This window comes from Papio anubis, chromosome 8, assembly GCF_008728515.1.
Source record: "Papio anubis isolate 15944 chromosome 8, Panubis1.0, whole genome shotgun sequence".
In the NCBI taxonomy this organism is placed as follows: Eukaryota; Metazoa; Chordata; class Mammalia; order Primates; family Cercopithecidae; genus Papio; species Papio anubis.
Window position 1 is genome coordinate 29,127,887 of NC_044983.1, and position 17,603 is coordinate 29,145,489.

Here is a 17,603-nt window from a genome sequence, read left to right on the forward strand (position 1 = left end):
GTATTTTCCAGCTATCTTTGGGTTATTTATATCTAGTGCCCCCTACTTGATCATCTTAATTCCACTGTGGTCTGATATGGTTTGGCTCTGTGTCCCCAATCAAATCTCATCTTGTAGCTCCCATAATTCCCATGTGTTGTGGGAGGGATCCAGTGGGAGACGACTGGATTATGGGGGCAGGTCTTTCCTGTGCTATTCTCGTGATAGTGAACTGGTCTCATGAGATCTAATGGTTTTAAAAACAGGAGTTTCCCTGCACAAGCTCTCTCTTTGCCTGCTGCCATTCATGTAAGATGTGACTTGCTTCTCCTTGTCTTCTGCCATGATTATGAGGCTTCCCCAGCCACGTGGAACTATAAGTCCATTATAAACCTCTTTCTTTTGTAAATTGCCCAGTCACTAGTATATCTTTATCAGTAGTGTGAAAATGGATTAATACATGGTCTGAGAGGTGACTATGATTTCTACTATTTCAAATCTCTTAACATGTGTATTATGGCCAAGGTACGGTCTATCTTGGTGAGTCTTGGGTGTGCTTGAGAAGAATGTCTAACATACTACTGTTGAATGGAATAGTCTACAGATGTCTATTGTATCAAGTTGATTGACGGTGTTGCTGAGCTATGTCCTTAGTGATTTTCTGTCTGTTGGCAATATGCCCATTTCTGATAATGGGGTATTTCCAACTATAATAGTAGATTTCTCTATTTCTCCTTGTAGTTCTATTAGTTTTTGCCTGAGTTTTTATTTTAATTAAATTATCAGTTCCAAGTCTTCTATTCGATTATTACATATTTCATTTCTTTGATGAGATTTTCTAGCTGTTCGTTTGTTTCAAAAGTGTCTGTAACTGCTTGTCCAAATATCTTTATGGTAGCTGCTTTAAAAGTCTCTCAGTTAATTATAGTTCCAACACCTGTGTCAATCTTGATGTTGGCATTTGTTATCTTTTCTCATTCAAGTTGAGATTTTCTTGGTGTGTGTTAAGATGAGCGATTTTTATTATATCCTGGTCAACTGGGGCATTTTTATGAGACTCTGGGTTATATTTAATCTTGCACTTCAGCAAGACTTTACTAAAACTATGCTGGCAGGAACAATGGCTGGCAGAGAAAGGGGAGCACTGACTCTACTACTATGCAGAGGTGAAGTTCTGGCTTTCCACAGGGCTTCCATTTACACGCTGGGGAGTATCCTGTTACCACTGGAAAGGGCTGGAAGTCCATGGTCCCCACTTATCCTCCACCAACACTGTGGAAGGAGGCCTTGTTACTGCTGGATGTGGTGGAGGTCTAGGCTCTCCACTTTGTTCACTGACTCTAACCCTAGTGGAAAGGGCAACTCATCATCACAAAGCAGGGGTAGATATCAACTGACATTGCAGGAGCAGGATGATGGCAGGGAAGAGAATGCGTTATGGCTGTGTGATCCTACTTGGATCACCACTGACATCATAGGGAAGGAAAGGGGTACCTTGTTCCTGCTGGGTAGGGGGTCAGAGTCCAGGATCCCCACTCAACTTCCTTTGACATCACCCCAGTGGGAAACGGGAGGGGTATATTTAATGTCAAACAGGTTTCCAACTTTCTAGGCTGCCCCTTTCTTAGTCCACTGGCAAGAAAGAGGAGGTTTTACTTGGGGCTTCTGGGGGAGGTCTGCACCAGGCGGCATTTCTCTTGTTGGGGGCATCCAGTCTGAGATATGGAGGAAACAAAAAGAAAATCCAGGGAACTTACTGCTATGTCATTCCCTGAGTTCCAGATTCTCTAGTTGGTGTGTGTTCTCCAGTTTTGAAAGTCTTCTCATATTTGTTTTATAAAAATGTTCAGGGATTTTAGGTGTACTTTGTGGGAAGGATGCAGAACATGCATCTATTCTATTTTGTGTGGAAACATAAGTACATGTATGTTTAAGGAATTAGAGACCTGAATTAATCTAATTTTATATAGAGTCAAAATAAAAGATGAACATAAAATAAGAATCAGAGAAATACAGTAATAGTTACTAAAAAAGTTCCCAACTTCCACAGAAATACTACCTTTCTCAGTTGTCCTCCTGATCTTAGGAATGGTGAATTTCTTCAAAGGATTGACTTCACGAGTATTTAACATGGGTTCGCTAGTTGAGCTCATTTGCCACAGTGTATTCTGTTTAGCAGTTTCTTTCATTTCCATTTTGTTGGTGGCCTAAAATCAATCCAAGGTTATTAAGCAAACGGTCAATAAATACATAAAAGGCAATGGCAGTACAATCATTTAAAAGTTCAACAAAAGTAAATAGTAAAATGTTCTTAGTCAACTATCAGAAAGTTTCCATCTCAATTTGCCAGTTACCCAAAAAAGAAAATGAGTTTACAACTTTGGTTTTTGTATATCAAAAATATCAGCTGGGCACAGTGACTCACACCTGTAATTCCAGCACTTTGAGAGGCTGAGGTGGGCAGATCACTTGACATTAGGAGTTTGAGACCAGCCTGGCCAACATGGTGAAACCCCGTCTCTACTAAAAACACAAAAATATCAGCTGGGCGTGGTGGCACATGCCTGTAATTCCAGCTACTTGGGAGACTGAGGCATGAGAACAGCTTGAACCCAGGAGATGGAGGATGCATCGAGCTGAGATCACTCCACTGCACTCCAGCCTGGGCAAAAGAGCAAGACTCTATCTCAATATATATATTCATATATATATATATATTTCACATATATATTTCATATGTATATATATGAATTTTTGTTTCTAACACATTTTTCCTTGTAATTCATGTAACTGCAATTAGGTAACCAAAAGTCTCCCTGCTCCTGAAAAGCTCAAAAACTTACAGCCATAACAATTTTTATACACATTTGGTAAAATTCTTACCAAATACTACATTTTTTCTTTCTTTCTTTCTTTTGAGACAGGGTCTCTCTGTGTTGCCCAGGCTGGTTTTGAACTCCTGGGCTCAAGTGATCCTCCTGCCTCGGAATCCCAAAGTGTTGGAATTACAGGCATGAGCCACCATGCCCAGCTCAAATATTCCATTTTCAGAAAGCATTTTTTTCCTATACATTTCTGTGACAAAAATGATACTCTCTTTAAATCAAAATCTCTGGTTTCAGAAGAAACTTCAAAAAGCTGTAAACCAACTATTGCTGACTATTCCTACAGTTGATGGCCAACAACAGCCAATTGCTTATTGACTACTGCTGCATAGTATCATTCTATAAATGCTTAAGACAACATCATATATTGCTATACCAGAAATATCAAAAATATTCCTCCCTTCCTTTTTCCCTCTCCTTTCTCTCTCTCCCCAAACTTCCCTGCAACCTCCATCCCCTGCCAAATATTGATTCTTAACCTCTTTAAGTAGAACTCAAACTGGATTTCAAAAGACAGCTATGGAGTATACACACAAGGAAATATATATAAGCAGGTATTTTTCATACCATTTCATAAGATGGTTGATGGCCCTCCTGACACCTATCAACGGCTTAGTTCAAACATCAGATCACAATCCAAATTAAAAGATGCCAAAATTCTACAGAAGGATCACAAAGCATAAGGTTCTAAGAAGGTTCACAAGGATGTCCCTCTTAATGCCTTCCTGTTCTTTATGAAAGGTGATCTTGCAATCTCCCAATCAAACATGGATCAGGGAATGAAAAAGACCTCTAGAAAAAAAGAGAAGCCAGGCAGCCCTTCTTTCATTCAGCCACAAAGACACTAGTGGAGTACTGCTTTCTAACAAGAATACTCCTAAGATGCACCAGCTCTAGAGATACTTGTCAAGGCTGCCACGTTCACCTCACAGTTTAGTAAGGGGAAGAATGGAAAATAGTTTAGAATGCCTTATGCAATAAAAATCTCTTCAATTAGTCATGATCTGTAACAACAGCACATAAAGGTAAAGAACAATCAGTTGAATATACTTTACTTGAACAGCCAAGTGCTGGGACGATCCTCAAAGCACAACCTTCAAAACTGCCTTTAACTACAGTTAAATTACATATTCGGTTTGGGAGGTTGAGGTGGGTGGATTACGAGGTCAGGAGTTTGAGACCAGTCTGGCCAACATAGTGAAACCCCGTCTCTACTAAAAGTACAAAAAATTAGCCGGGTGTGGTGGTGTGCACCTGTAATCCCAGCTACTCTGGAGGCTGAGGCAGGAGAATCACTTGAACCCAGGAGGCAGAGGCTGCGGCAAGCCGAGATCTCACCATTGCACTCCAGCCTGGACAACAGTGTGAGACTCTGGCTCAAAGAAAAAAAAATTACATATTCAAGAAAGCGCGATGATTTCAGCTATAGGGTTTCTCTAGTATAATTTACTAATAAAGGAAAGATTTATGAAGTTCACTTTTGTTCCTCAGGGCTTACTTAGGATAATACTTTGCCACAAAAAGCTAAGTTTACAATTAATGAAAGATGAATAATCAGGACACAACGGTGTTCAACATCCTTCATTAAATAAGTTGTGCTCAGCAATTTTTCAGTTATTATCTTTTAAGCAGGAATAACGTCTCTTTAACTTCAACCATGTTAAAGTGATAACTTCATGTATTTTTGTTTGTTTGTTTGGGTTTTTTATGGGTGGGATATTAGACCTTTAATATATATTTCTTTATGCTCATGTATCACAGACCTATAACCTTTATATTTATATGTTACATATTACAAATTATATCACATGAAATAGTCCTACAATTATATATATATTTATGTATTATTTATTTATATACATATATATAAGTAAAATAAGGAAGTTTGAATTCTGAGGATTCATGCTGAGACTGTCTTCTGGAGTCCTGGGCTATTCTGGATAGAAAAAGAAATCAATTATAAATCATTCATGAATAGTTAATGTACATGGCAATATACATAAAGTATATATATATAATATATATAAAGTATATACCATATACTTTAACAGATATTCAAAATAACTAAAGAACAAAGGAACCAAAGACAAGTGTTTGCTAATAATTTAAACACCTATTTATACAGGTTTTAAGAGAATGTATGTTATGAACAACTTTAGGCCAATACATTTAAATATTACAGAAAATAATTCTTAGGAAAAAAGCTGCCAAAATTGATTCAAGAAGAAACAAAAACAATGAATAATCCTGTTATTATTAGGAGGAAATTAAACCAGTAGAAATTCAAACAAAAGTTAAATAAAAGTGATAATACATCATAAATCAGCTGAGTTCATCTTAGAAATGCAAAAATTTGCCATTTTCTAGCTCACTTCCCACTCCCTCCTCAATCTACTTTGATTTCTACTTCCATTACTCTACCTAAACAGTGATCTTCAAAGTCATCAATGATTATCCACATCAGTCATTTGTGGCTCATGACTTACTTGGCCTCTCTCTGTTTGATACTCTTGACCAATCTGTTCTTGAAATAACACAGCTTGCCAGACTTCTATGACTTCATAATCCTGATTTTCTTGGTTTCTTAGTAACTCACCTTTCTGTATCTAGCCTTTATTATTTACTAACTTTTGCTTTAAAGAAAATATTCTTTCCATTTTTACTTGTTAATATTTCGTCAAACTTAACCTTTGAAAACATGGCAAATAAAAATAGAAACTTGTGGTTTTAATTAGCATTTAATTCATTATCAGTGACATTGAGCTATTTTGTTTTTTCTGTGAATCACTCGTTCTTATCTTTTTGTCCATTTTTTTCCCACAGAGAAGATAGTATTCTAGTTAATGATTTATAAGGACTCCATATACAAATAAATTAGTTTTGTCTGTCATATGTATTTTAATATTTTTGCCTTTTAATTTTGTTTGTTTCTATGTGAGGAAGATTCCTCACATAGAAAAACTAATTTTTGTATAGTCTCATTTCTGAATCTTTTTTTTTTCCTTTGAGACTAGGTCTCACTAGTGTTGCCCAGGCTGGTCTCAAATTCCTGAGCTCAAGCGATCAATTATGACATGGGGAATTCTGGTTTGTCCTCATTGCACTGTGTGGGGTGAGTGAGAGCGCCGTCATGGGAAGATGCCAGCTAACTGCACACAGATTTTTGATCCTCATGCCTCAGCCTCCCAAATGGCTAAGTAGCTAGGATTACAGGCAAATGCCAACTGTGCTTGGCTAATTTCTCAATCTTTTATTACACATCATCACCAGGAATATCTAAGAGTTCCAGTTTCTCCATATTCTCATCAACGCTTCATGTTGGTAGTCTTTACTTTCTGCCAACCTGACAGGAGCAAATGATAACTAATTGTGGTTAGTTTGCATTTTCTCTCCCCTCACCCCTTTTTTTTTTTTTGACAGTGTCTTGCTCTGTCACCTAGGCTGGAGTGAAGTGGTGTGATCTCAGTGCACTACAAACTCTGCCTCCTGGGTTCAAGCGATTCTCCTGGCTCAGCCTCCCTAGTAGCTGGGACTATGGGCACGTGCCACCACGCGTTGCTAATTTTTGTAGAGACAAGGTTTCACTATGTTGGCCAGGCTGGTCTCAGCTTCCTGACCTCGAGTGATCTGCCCGCCTCATTCTCCCAAAGTGCCTGTGGGCGTGAGCCACTGAATCCAGTCCCCAATTTTTGAGAATGATCATGTACTGAGTATATATATTGGTCATGTTTCCACATCTGGGAAATACTCATTCAAGCTTTTTACCCACTTTTCTATCAGTTTAGTCTATGTATTTGCAAGAAATCTTTATATGAGATATTATCTTTTTTGCTAATTATATTTATTGCAAATAATTCCCCCCACTTTTAAAAGTTATATTTTCATTTTCTAAAAGAGGTATGTTTAATTTTAGTCCCAAATATGAATATTTTTATTTATATTTTGTGCTTTCATTTTTGCTTTTGATCAACTTTAAGAAATACTTCTCCCCAAGCTGGGCACAGTGGTTCACGGCTGTAATCCCAGCACTTTGGGAGGCTGAGGTGGGTGGATGACGAGGTCAGGAGATTGAGACCATCCTGGGTAACACGGTGAAACCCCATCTCTACTAAAACTACAAAAAATTAGCCGGGCGTGGTGGCAGGGGCCTGTAGCCCCAGCTACTCGGGAGACTGAGGCAGAAGAATGGCGCGAACCCGGGTGGCGGAGCTTGCAGTAAGCGGAGATTGCGTCACTGCACTCCAGCCTGGGCGACACAGCAAGACTCTGTTTCCAAAAAAAGAAAAAAGATATACCTCTTCCCAAGATCATAAAGATATCCCATATATTTTCTTCTAAAACTTTCATAGTTGTGTCTTTTACCTTTAAGTATTTACTTTGCCTCAAATTCATTTTTTGTCTATGGTAAAAAATAAAAGTTCAAGTTTTCCATGTGAATATCAAACTGCTAGCATTGTTTTTTAAAACAACCTTTCCTATTCCTACTTATCTGTAATGCCATCTCTGACATAAACCCATTTTCTACATATGTATGAATTCTGGGCTCTGTGCTCTGTTTCATCAGTGTCTTTCTGTATTCATCCATCAACACCATATTGTAACAAATCTTGATACATGCTTTAGCAAAACTGAAAGAAAAAAAAAAATAAAACATATCTTGTTCTTCCACAGCCTCTTTGCACTTACATACACATTTTAAATTAGGCCTATCTAAGAATAAATTTTGTTTAGGTTTTAACTGGAACTTCACTGAACCTCGTGATCAATCTTAAGATAAGTCATGTTGTTATATTAGCTTTCCTATCTGTGAACATGGTATTCAGGTCATTAATGTCTTTCAAAAGTTTTATAACTTTTTTCCCTGAGAGTTTTTACACTTCTTTTAAAGTATTTAATCTCAAGTACTTTATAATTTTTACGTTACTATATACAGTATCTTTAAAAGTTATTTTATTCACTACTATGTTTAAAATGATGTTGATAATGATAATAAAAATGGCTAACACATATTTAACACTTACCAGGTACCAGACACTTTTCTAAGTGATTTAGATATATACTGATCCATTTAATCTTCACAATATCCCTATCAGATACCCTTATTTTAAATTAGAAAACAAAAGTGCAGGGAAGTTAAATAGTATGTCCAAGGACACAAAGCTAGGAGGGGTGGAATCTGGAATTCAAAGCTAGGCAGTGTGGCACCAGAGTGAATGCACTCAATCACTAGGCAAATGACTCTCCAAAACCAATTTCTATATATTGGCTACCCAACAACCTTGTTAAGCTCTTATTAATTCTAATAATTTATCTTCATTAACAGCCATATCCTCTATGAATAATGGACTGTATAATGACTTATGGTTTTGTGTCTTCCCATCCGATTCTTATGCTATTTATTTCTTGTACCTAGTACAATGTTGAATATAAGTGATAATGGCAGGTATCTTGATCTTGCCCTTGATTTTAAAGGGAATGTTTTAAATATTTTACAGTTTAATATGATAAATTCTATTTTTTAGTAGACATGCTGCCATCAGGCTTAATTTTCCTGGGTACAAATTCTAGAATGACTGCTACTTTCTCTCAGCACTCTGAAGATGTTATCACCTCCAATATAATTGTCATTCATTTATGAGTAATCTTTTCCTCTGGCAGCTTTTAGTATCTTCTTTGTCTCTTATGTCCTGCATTTTCATCATGATGTTCTAGGCTAAGTATTTGATGAACTTCTTATATCTAACTTTTGGTATCTTTCAACAATTATGTGAAATTCTCAGAAACTTTATTGTTAAATATTGCTGTGACATCATTCTGTTTCCTCAGTATAGAACTTCTATTTACCTATGTTCAAATTTCTACCTTTATTCTTCATGTTTCTTAACCTTCCTTCATATCTAAAAATAATATTATGTTTCTTCATATCTAACATCTGGTTCACTGACTCTCTTCAGCTAGGTCTAATCTGCTTCTAGTCCATTGAGTTTTTAATTATTACTATTTCCATTAATAAGGGTTATATTTGGTTATTTAAAAAAATCTGCTTCTCACATTTTAAAGCCTTTCTCATTTCTTTAAAAATATATTGTATTTAAACTGAGTGTGATGGTTTACACCTGTACTCCCTGCTACGTGGCAGGTTGTGGTGGTAGAATTGCTTGAGCCTATGAGTTCAAAGCTCTAGTGAGCTATGACTGCACTCCAGCCTGGGCAACGTAGCAACGTAGCAAGAAAAAAAACTCTGTCTCTAAAAAAATGCTGTATTTGATAATTCCAAAGTCTTAAGTCTCAACTCTGATTCTCCTATTTTTTTTGTGTGTGTGTGTTATCGTTTACTTATAATACCTGGCTTCCTGTATGATTTATATATATCATTAATTCGTTCACTATTTCCGTAACTCATATTTCTTAAAGCTTGGAACAGGCATAAAGACAGACATCTAAGAACAATAAAATAGGAAAAAGAGTTCCAAGATAAACCTTCACATATATGTGAAATGATGTTCCACAAGGTGCCAAGACCATTCAGTGGGAGAAAGGACAGTCTGCAACAAATAGTGCCGGAAAACTGGATATCCATGTGCAAAAGAATGAAGTAGGATTCTTACTTTAAACCATGTACAAAAATTAACTGCAAATGGATCAAAGACTAAAGATAAGAGTTAAAACTATCAAACTGTTAGAAAAAAAAAACACACACACATAAAGAAAAAGCCTAATGTGAAGGTATTGGGAGGTGGGGCCTTTAGAAGCTGATTAGGTATTAAAGGTGGTGCCTTCATGAAGGTACCCTTACAAAACAGACTGTAAAGACCTCCCTCACTGCTTCTACCATGTGAAGATGCAGGGAAAAGACAGCTGTCTGTGGACCAGCAAGCAGTCCCTCACCAGCTACCAAATCTGGCAGCACCTTGATCTTGGACTCCCCAGTCTCCAGAACTGTGACAAAGAAATTTCTGTTGTCTATAAGTTACCCAGTTTATGGTATTTTGTTACAGCAGCCTAAATGCACCAAGACAGAGGATTTTTAGAAGATCTCCTATAGGTTAGTTTGAACTGATCTTTAGTCAGCAAGAGCATAATCAAAAGAGCATAATCTAAAGAGCATAATCTGTATGGTAAGCTGGAAAAGGCCCATATCAAAAAATATATGTAGTATAATGACTTAGATGTCAACCTTGCACAAAATGGCTGCCAACAGTGAGCCAAGATTGCGCCACTGCACTCTAGCCTGGGCGACAGAGTAAGACTCCGTCGCAAAAAAACAGAAACAAACAAACAAAAAAATGACCGTCAACAAATGTCTGTTGAATTGGTGATAGTGGTACCAAAGGGGTAAAGTTAAACAACACATTGCTTTTCATGGACTTGAAGTTTGAAACCAAGCTTTGTTGAAGGGTCAGAGGATGCCCCTAAGAGGTTACCAGTAAAATCCATCTATTAATAATCCTCTTATTGGACTTAAAGAATGTTGCTGACCTTTCTCTACTAATTAAGGCAGGAGCATCTGGTTATTTTGTTGTTGTTGTCGTTTTAAACGGAGCTCAGACTCAACACCTATGAAGCCATTATGTGACATTCCATTAGGTAAATGTATAGATTATTCAAGGGTTTACATGTCAACACTTTTGAACACATACTTTTTTTTTTTTTTTAATTTCAGACAGAGTCTCACTGTGTCCCCATGCTGGAGTGCAGTGGTACGATCTCGGCTCACTGCAACCTCTGCCTCCCGAGTTCAAGCGATTCCCCTGCCTCAGCCTCCCAAGTAGCTGGGACTACAGACATCTGCCACCACACCTGGCTAATTTTTTGTATTTTCATAGAGACAGGGTTTCACCATGTTGGCCAGGATGATCTAAATCTCCTGACCTTGTGATCCACTCACCTTGGCCTCCCAAAGTGCTGGGATTATAGGTGTGAGCCACCATGCCCAGCCACACACACACATTTAAAGAAAGTTCAATTTCATCACAGTGACTTGTGAAGTTCTATCTTTCATTTTTTCTCAAATCCTTTAATGTGAAGTTTGACTATTGGTACCTTGGAACTTGGGAGAAGAGTGGAACATCTGGAATGCCTAAATGCAAGACAATAATGACCCATAAAGTTTTTAAAAATTTCCCCTCAATCTTATACATAGGAGGTAGAAGTTATTTTAAAAGAGTATTTCTGGGTTATCTCCATCCTCTTTATATTAAATGAATAGAAAACTAGAAGCAAAAGAGCAAAGAATGCACGGCAGTTTTATCATGCTTTTAATTTTATTTAAAATGGCTATTAGGACTTAGGCCATTTTTCATTTCTTTTCACTCATCTTGTTTACTTTGCCACTGTCAAATCTGAGTCTCTTAGAAAGACATTAACAAATTCTGCTGGAGAAGATGAACTATCTATTCAGTCTACTTCCTTAGAGGGCATTAGTGTGATCCAGAGACAAAGGCTCATAGCAACTACATAATAATTCCAGTAGTTACCTGGGCTCACTATCAGAACCACACAATTAAAAAAAAAGTCAACATAACTCCCAAAAGGAATGCCCCCATTCTGCTGACATTTGTTTTACTTAAGTTTAAAAGATTTAGACAAGCAGAACCTGTGTGCTTCTTAGAATCAGTGCCCATATTGACCACTGCCTCAGAAAGATATGCAGTATCAAAAGAAAGCCTCACAATTAGACTGCACTACACATCTCTAAATCCTTAAAAATTTATAGTAAAACTGTAGTAATTTAAACTATTTGGGGAGAATAAAAATCTTAGTATCTGGATAAAAGTAACAAATATATTATCAAGTGCTAACAAATAAAGCCTCTTCCAGATTTGTTTTGAAGACTCTAAGACTGAAAGCAATTTTCCCCCCAATGCAAAAAAGTCTAGAACTGATCATAGAGACCAGTTAAAGTCAGGGGGGTGGTGGGAGGGTATCTAAATTATCAGGGTCAACCAGTGACAAGTAGCTAAAGATAACCTGGCTAGGAAATTCACACCCTTTTGATTTAACAAACCAACCTTTCACTTCCCTTCCAAATTGTCTTTACAAAATCGGGTTGAAAAAAAAAATTGTGAAAGGATTTATGAAATAACAGAAAGTATTCTGTACAAGAAGTCAGCAGACATAGGTTTCTTGTCCTGATTCTGCCACTCACTAGATGTCTGCTCCTAAGCTTTACTTTGCTCATTTGTGTTTCGGTAAGGCTTAAAGCTGTATTGTAAACTGTAAAATGTTTTGCCTCCTCCTAACACTTACCCCTCTTCCTACCACTTTCAGGCTCTATCTACATTTTCTCTGTGGTTCCACATATAGGCGTATGCAAGAAATTGTACACTGTATGCAAGTCGATGCCTTAAAAGTTAGATGCCCTCAGTACGCTGAACAGTCCCAATTCCTCCTCTACCTTTCCAATTACTTAGAATATTTCTTTGCCTAGAGTATTTCCTTCCATGACTATGGTATTTTTGCTTTTTAAATGCCAATAGTGGGTCCAATTCCCATCCTCTGAGAGTGAATTTCATCGTTAGAATCAACCAAAAATCATTTAAAACCCATAAGATTAATATGTGGGTAACTAAATGCGACAATACCACTATTGACTAAAAGTATAAAAATTTTAAGAATCTAAAAAGCAATTAATTCTCTTTTAAGAGTCAAGATCTCACTCTGATATCTCACCCAGGCTGGAGTGCAGTGGTACAATTACAGTTCATTGTAATCTTGAATTCCTGGGCTCGAGCGATCCTTCTGCCTCAGCCTCCTAAGGAGTTAGGATTGCAAGCACATGCCTCCTCACCAGGCTAATTTTTATTTTATTTTTTGAAAGATAAGGTCTCGCTATGTTGCACGGGCTGGTCTCAAACTCCTCACCTCAAGCAATCCTCCTGCCTCTGCCTCTCAAAGTGCTGGGATTACTGGCATGAGCCACTAAGCTGGGCCTCATTTTCTTGCCCTGCTTATGTATTGGTTCAAAAAGTAATTCCAAACCTTGAATACCACAAATGTTCTAAGCAATATTTGCATATTGGCTTGACTTTCAAATTATTATTGAAATTTTACTATTATTCAAATAAAATTATTCATTTTTATTATTCAAATTATTATTGAAAGTTTCAATACTTACCCTAAATTAAGGTCAATTATGTACGGGACAATATTCTGTACTGTACTACAATTTATCCACTTTTCCATCTCCAGCACAAAGTATACTTCCTTACAAAATAAATACCTGCTATGGTCTGAATGCTTGTGCCCCCCGACACTCATACGTTGAAGCCTAAACATCAGAGTGATGGTATTAAGAGGTGAGGCCTCTGGAGATGATTAAGTCTTGAGAACAGACCCCTCATGAATGGGATTAGCATACTTATTAAAGACCCTCGAGGGTCTTTAATTCCACCATGCAAAAACACAATGAAAATGCACCACGTATGAGAAAGCACCCATCATCCCAGACACTGAATCTGCCAGCACCTTCATCTTGGACTTCTCTGCTTCCAGAACTGTGAAAAATATATTTATGTTGTTTATGAGTTACCCAGTTTATATTATGTTGTTGTGGCCCGAGTAGATTAAGACAGTACCCAATAAGTATTATCATCAAGAATAAATATTTACATACTTTAAAGTATTCCAAAGTGTGATAAAAGACACTCTTCATCTATCTTCTTTATTGCCAAATTATTTATAAGTCAATAGTAAAGTAGTTAAAAGAAATCAACAAGTTATAAATAAAGCAGTAACAAAGCCATTATTTGAAATACTTACCACTCTTCAATGGTATCTAGCATCATACAGTTATGATCATTACTCAGTCCATACATGAAAACTGATAAGGGAATATCTACAAAATAAAAATAAAAACAGAAACATGTAGAAAATTATGATCAGAAGCTCCCCCTGCCCAATAATTAGCTCTTCATTGTCCTCTCTATTCATTTTTTTCTTCCTGGTTTCTGCCTCCCTTTTACTCCTGTTTCATTCTAGGGGAGGGAGCTGTCTGTTTTCTGCATATCTCAGTTCCTTCTCTCATGCCTTTCCCTTCCTCCCTCTTCTTTCCCTCCTCTTTTCTCAATAAGCTTTTCTCTTTTTCTTCCCTTCAGTACATTCTCATCTGCTATCCAGAGTCCCAGTGTCAGCTCACCAATCTTACGCAGTTCTAGTTGGGAAAACCACCTGTAACGCAGCAGATGAGCTTGCTCTAGTGTTTTTACACACAGCACAAAACATTGATTTTTAGTCAATCACTGCAGTTATGATACATACTACACACAGTATAGGTAGCTTATATATAATATCTCATTTTATCTTTACAGATTGATGGTATTACTCTCATTTTCAGATGAGAACAACAGACTCAGAAAGTTTAAGAAACTTATCTGAGGTAACCAAACTGGTAAGTTGGTTTTCAAGTTCAGGCTTGATGCTTACCTACAGATCTAAATCACTGCACTATTCAAACTCCGTTCTTTGTGTGTGTGTGTGTGTGTGTGTGTGTGTGACAGTCTCTCTCGCTCTGTCACCCAGGCTGGAGTGCAGTGGCATGATCTCGGCTCACTGCAACCTCCGCCTCCTGGGTTCAAGCTATTCTCCTGCTTCAGTCTCCCGAGTAGCTGGGATTACAGGCATGTGCCACCATGCCCAGCTAATTTTTATATTTTTAGTAGAGATAGGGTTTCACCATGTCTTGAACTCCTGACCTCCAGTGATCTGTTAGCCTCAGCCTCCCAAAGTGCTGGGATTACAGGCATAAGCCATCGCACCTGGCCCCAACTCAGTTCTTAAGTTTCTTTCTAGAGGCATTTAAACCTTAACTCTGACTGTCTGCACCATGGAGACAACAAAAAACTAATTAGTCCAAATCCTAATGACCTATTATAATTAGCTTTCATGTTCCTGTGAAGCTAGACAACTTTTAACTTATTTCTTGATTTCAAGATAATACTACTGATTATAAGGTATATCTCTATATGGTACTAATTAATATATTTAAAATGCTATGTTATGCATTTTCAAGAAAAGATAACTGTTATTGGTGAAACATTTAGCAAAACTTGAGATTTACTCCGAATTCTAGATCTTTTTTCTTTTCTCCAAGTTAAGCATCCAAAAAAAGGTCAAAGGGTATTTAAAGTAGACACTGTATATTGCTCTTTGAAAATATTTTAGAACTCATCATATAAATAAAAGAACATCTTATCCTTTACTGACTTACTAGTTGGTGCATATTTTACTCAAGTGCTTTAATTGTCACTGTCTAAGAGACCCAAAGAAGTAAACGTAGAGAATAAAAAGAAACAATCAAGGACAAATATAACCATGCAATATCAGGGTAATTAAAATGAGAGACTGGCATATAAAAATAAAATGCCAAATAATTTGGGAACCAGAAATTCTGAGTACTGTGATAGTGATGGTCTATCTCTCTCACCAGCATTCACATAAGGATATCAGTAATAACATGAAATATTTAGCAACAATTATATGGGTAATATGTATATTTGAAAACTGATGACTAACGACATTGCCATGTCTATTGTAATTATAGTAAGTGGAAAGATAGTTTTTAAGTTAGTACATTAATAAGAATCTGAAGCAAACTTGTAAGTTAACACAACTGTCATGTATAAGAAAGGAAATGTGCTTGAGGATGTTACCAACTGTCTTTTAATTTGATCACAAGGGAGGATGTCAACACAAAGACACTTGCATGGAGCTGTTCCAGACTTTCTGGAATAGCAAAAGAGTGGCAAACAAAATCTCTGCAATAGGAAAAAGAAAAGTTGGCTACAGGACACAAATTACAGAGCCACACCAACCACAGGGTTTAACAAAAAGGTACTCATTTGGTAAATCTTTCTACAACTCATGGGTGATATTCCATAAAAAGAAAAACTAGGGCTGGGCATGGTGGCTCATATCTGTAATCCCAGCACTTTGGGAGGCCAAGGCAGGAGGCTTGCTTGAGGTCAGGAGTTCGAGACCAGCTTGGGCAACACAGTGGGACCAAAAAATTAAAAAATTAGCCAGGCGTGCCTGTAGTCCCAGCTACTCAGGAGGCTGAGGTGTGAGGATAACTTGAGCCTGGAAAGTCAAGGCTGCAATTAGCTGTGTCTGCGCCACTGCACTCCAGCCTGGTTGACAGAACAAAAGACTGTCTCAAAACAAACAAACAAACAAAAAAAGGAAAAGAAAAACCAAAATGGTCTTCAATAGTTTTTTTCTCTACCAGAAGCTATCCAGTAGAGTAACTATAAATTTAATCTGCAGGAGATTAAGCTGCACAGGAATATAGTGTTTGCATAGGTATGGTTGAAAATATTTAACTAAAGTTCCTATTAAATACAAGAAATCTGTATTGATTAATATTTCAATTTTTCCTCAAAACCACTTGTTTAGCAAGAAAAAAAAGGCTTACAAAAGAGTTTGGAAAAAAGCCTCAGTTTCATCTCTTTTTATTCTCCGTTTCAGGAAATGCTAAAGATGTGTTTCATAATAAGAATTCAAGTGACAAGGAGTCAAGTCTGTAACAACTGTGTTTAGCTGTGAGAAAAAAATCCAGAAGAAATGCCCATTTCCCATTCTTCAGAAAATTGTATGAGAGGACAGAAAACAGATAAACAATATCAACTTAAGCAACGTATGTTTGAGTATATAATAATATTGGAAAAATTAAGCTTGAAATAAAAAGAGAAGCAGAGAAATGAAGTAATCAGTGTGGCAAGAGTTGGGTAAAAATCTATTCCACTCAAACTCAATTATTTAGACAAGCAAGTTTGAGTAAGTTTTCAAAGTCTGAAAAAAGTCTTATGTTCAAAGAGAAGATCTTAACTTCTGGAATATGGAAAGGCACAGAGCTAGAAAAAACTACTACTGACAAAGTTTGTCACCTGGGCATGTCCCATACTTCCTAATTATAAATCACTGGCTACGCAAGCTGGGGGACACCTAACAAGCACATCATGAAATTACCTGTATTTCTGGTCTAGTCAACTATGGGAAGTGGTTCTCAAACTGTGGTCCCTAGACCAGCAGCATCAGCACAACCTGGGAACCTGCTGGCAATGCAAATCCTCTGGCTTCATCCTAGATCTATTGATTCTGGAGTCTGGGCCCAGAAATCTGTGGTTCGACAAATTCTCCAGGTGATTCTGATGTAAGGTAAGTTTGAGATCCATTGGTCTAAGATAATTCTGAGGAAGGCATACTAATCAGGTACATAAGAACTATTTTTTCTTCCTTTTTCCTCCTTTTCTTTTTTTTTTTCTTTTTCCTTAATGTATCAGAAATCTCTTTTAGCCAGAGTCACTATTAGGAAAAAGACATATTTGTAACTGGGAACTTCACTTTCAGGCTTAAAGCTCCCACAGAGGAAGAAACCAAAAGATAAACAAAAATGTGATTTTGCTTTTTGCAGGGGGAGGGCAGGAAGGGGGGAAGGTAGGCATTCAATTAACAAATTATCCAGTGGCTACCTTGATTCAGGCGCTCTGCAAGAAGGAAGACAAGGAAGTAGAAAAGAACTGTGAAGGTCACTAACCATTTTAACTTGGGTATCATTCGATGTAGTACTAACAACACAGGTTGCCAATTCCTGGTATATACATGCAGTAATATCCACATGGGCAATAAAATATTTATAGTGAAGTAACAGACCAGCAAAGCAAAAGACTATGGTTCACCCTTGATGATCAAAGGCATTAGTGATTCTCCTATTTCAGTGTGTATTAGAATCACCTAGAGGGC

General features: G+C 37.2%; 1 protein-coding gene across 5 annotated transcripts in view; it reads right to left on the reverse strand.

Annotated features, from left to right (window-relative positions):
• Window positions 1–17,603, reverse strand: part of TEX15 (testis expressed 15, meiosis and synapsis associated) — an 88,479-nt gene that overhangs the window by 60,157 nt on the left and 10,719 nt on the right. For 2 of the 5 annotated variants that reach the window (XM_031669466.1, XM_031669465.1), the window contains exons 2-3: window positions 13,626–13,701; window positions 2,039–2,186 (exon numbers count right to left, since the gene is read on the reverse strand). In XM_031669466.1, the coding sequence (XP_031525326.1) occupies window positions 2,039–2,174 (136 nt within the window). In that variant the 5' untranslated portion in view covers window positions 2,175–2,186; window positions 13,626–13,701. Of the gene's footprint in view, window positions 1–2,038; window positions 2,187–5,285; window positions 6,293–13,625; window positions 14,365–17,603 lie in introns of those variants that run through there. The other 3 variants (XM_031669464.1, XM_021942185.2, XM_031669467.1) reach the window with 3 other exon arrangements.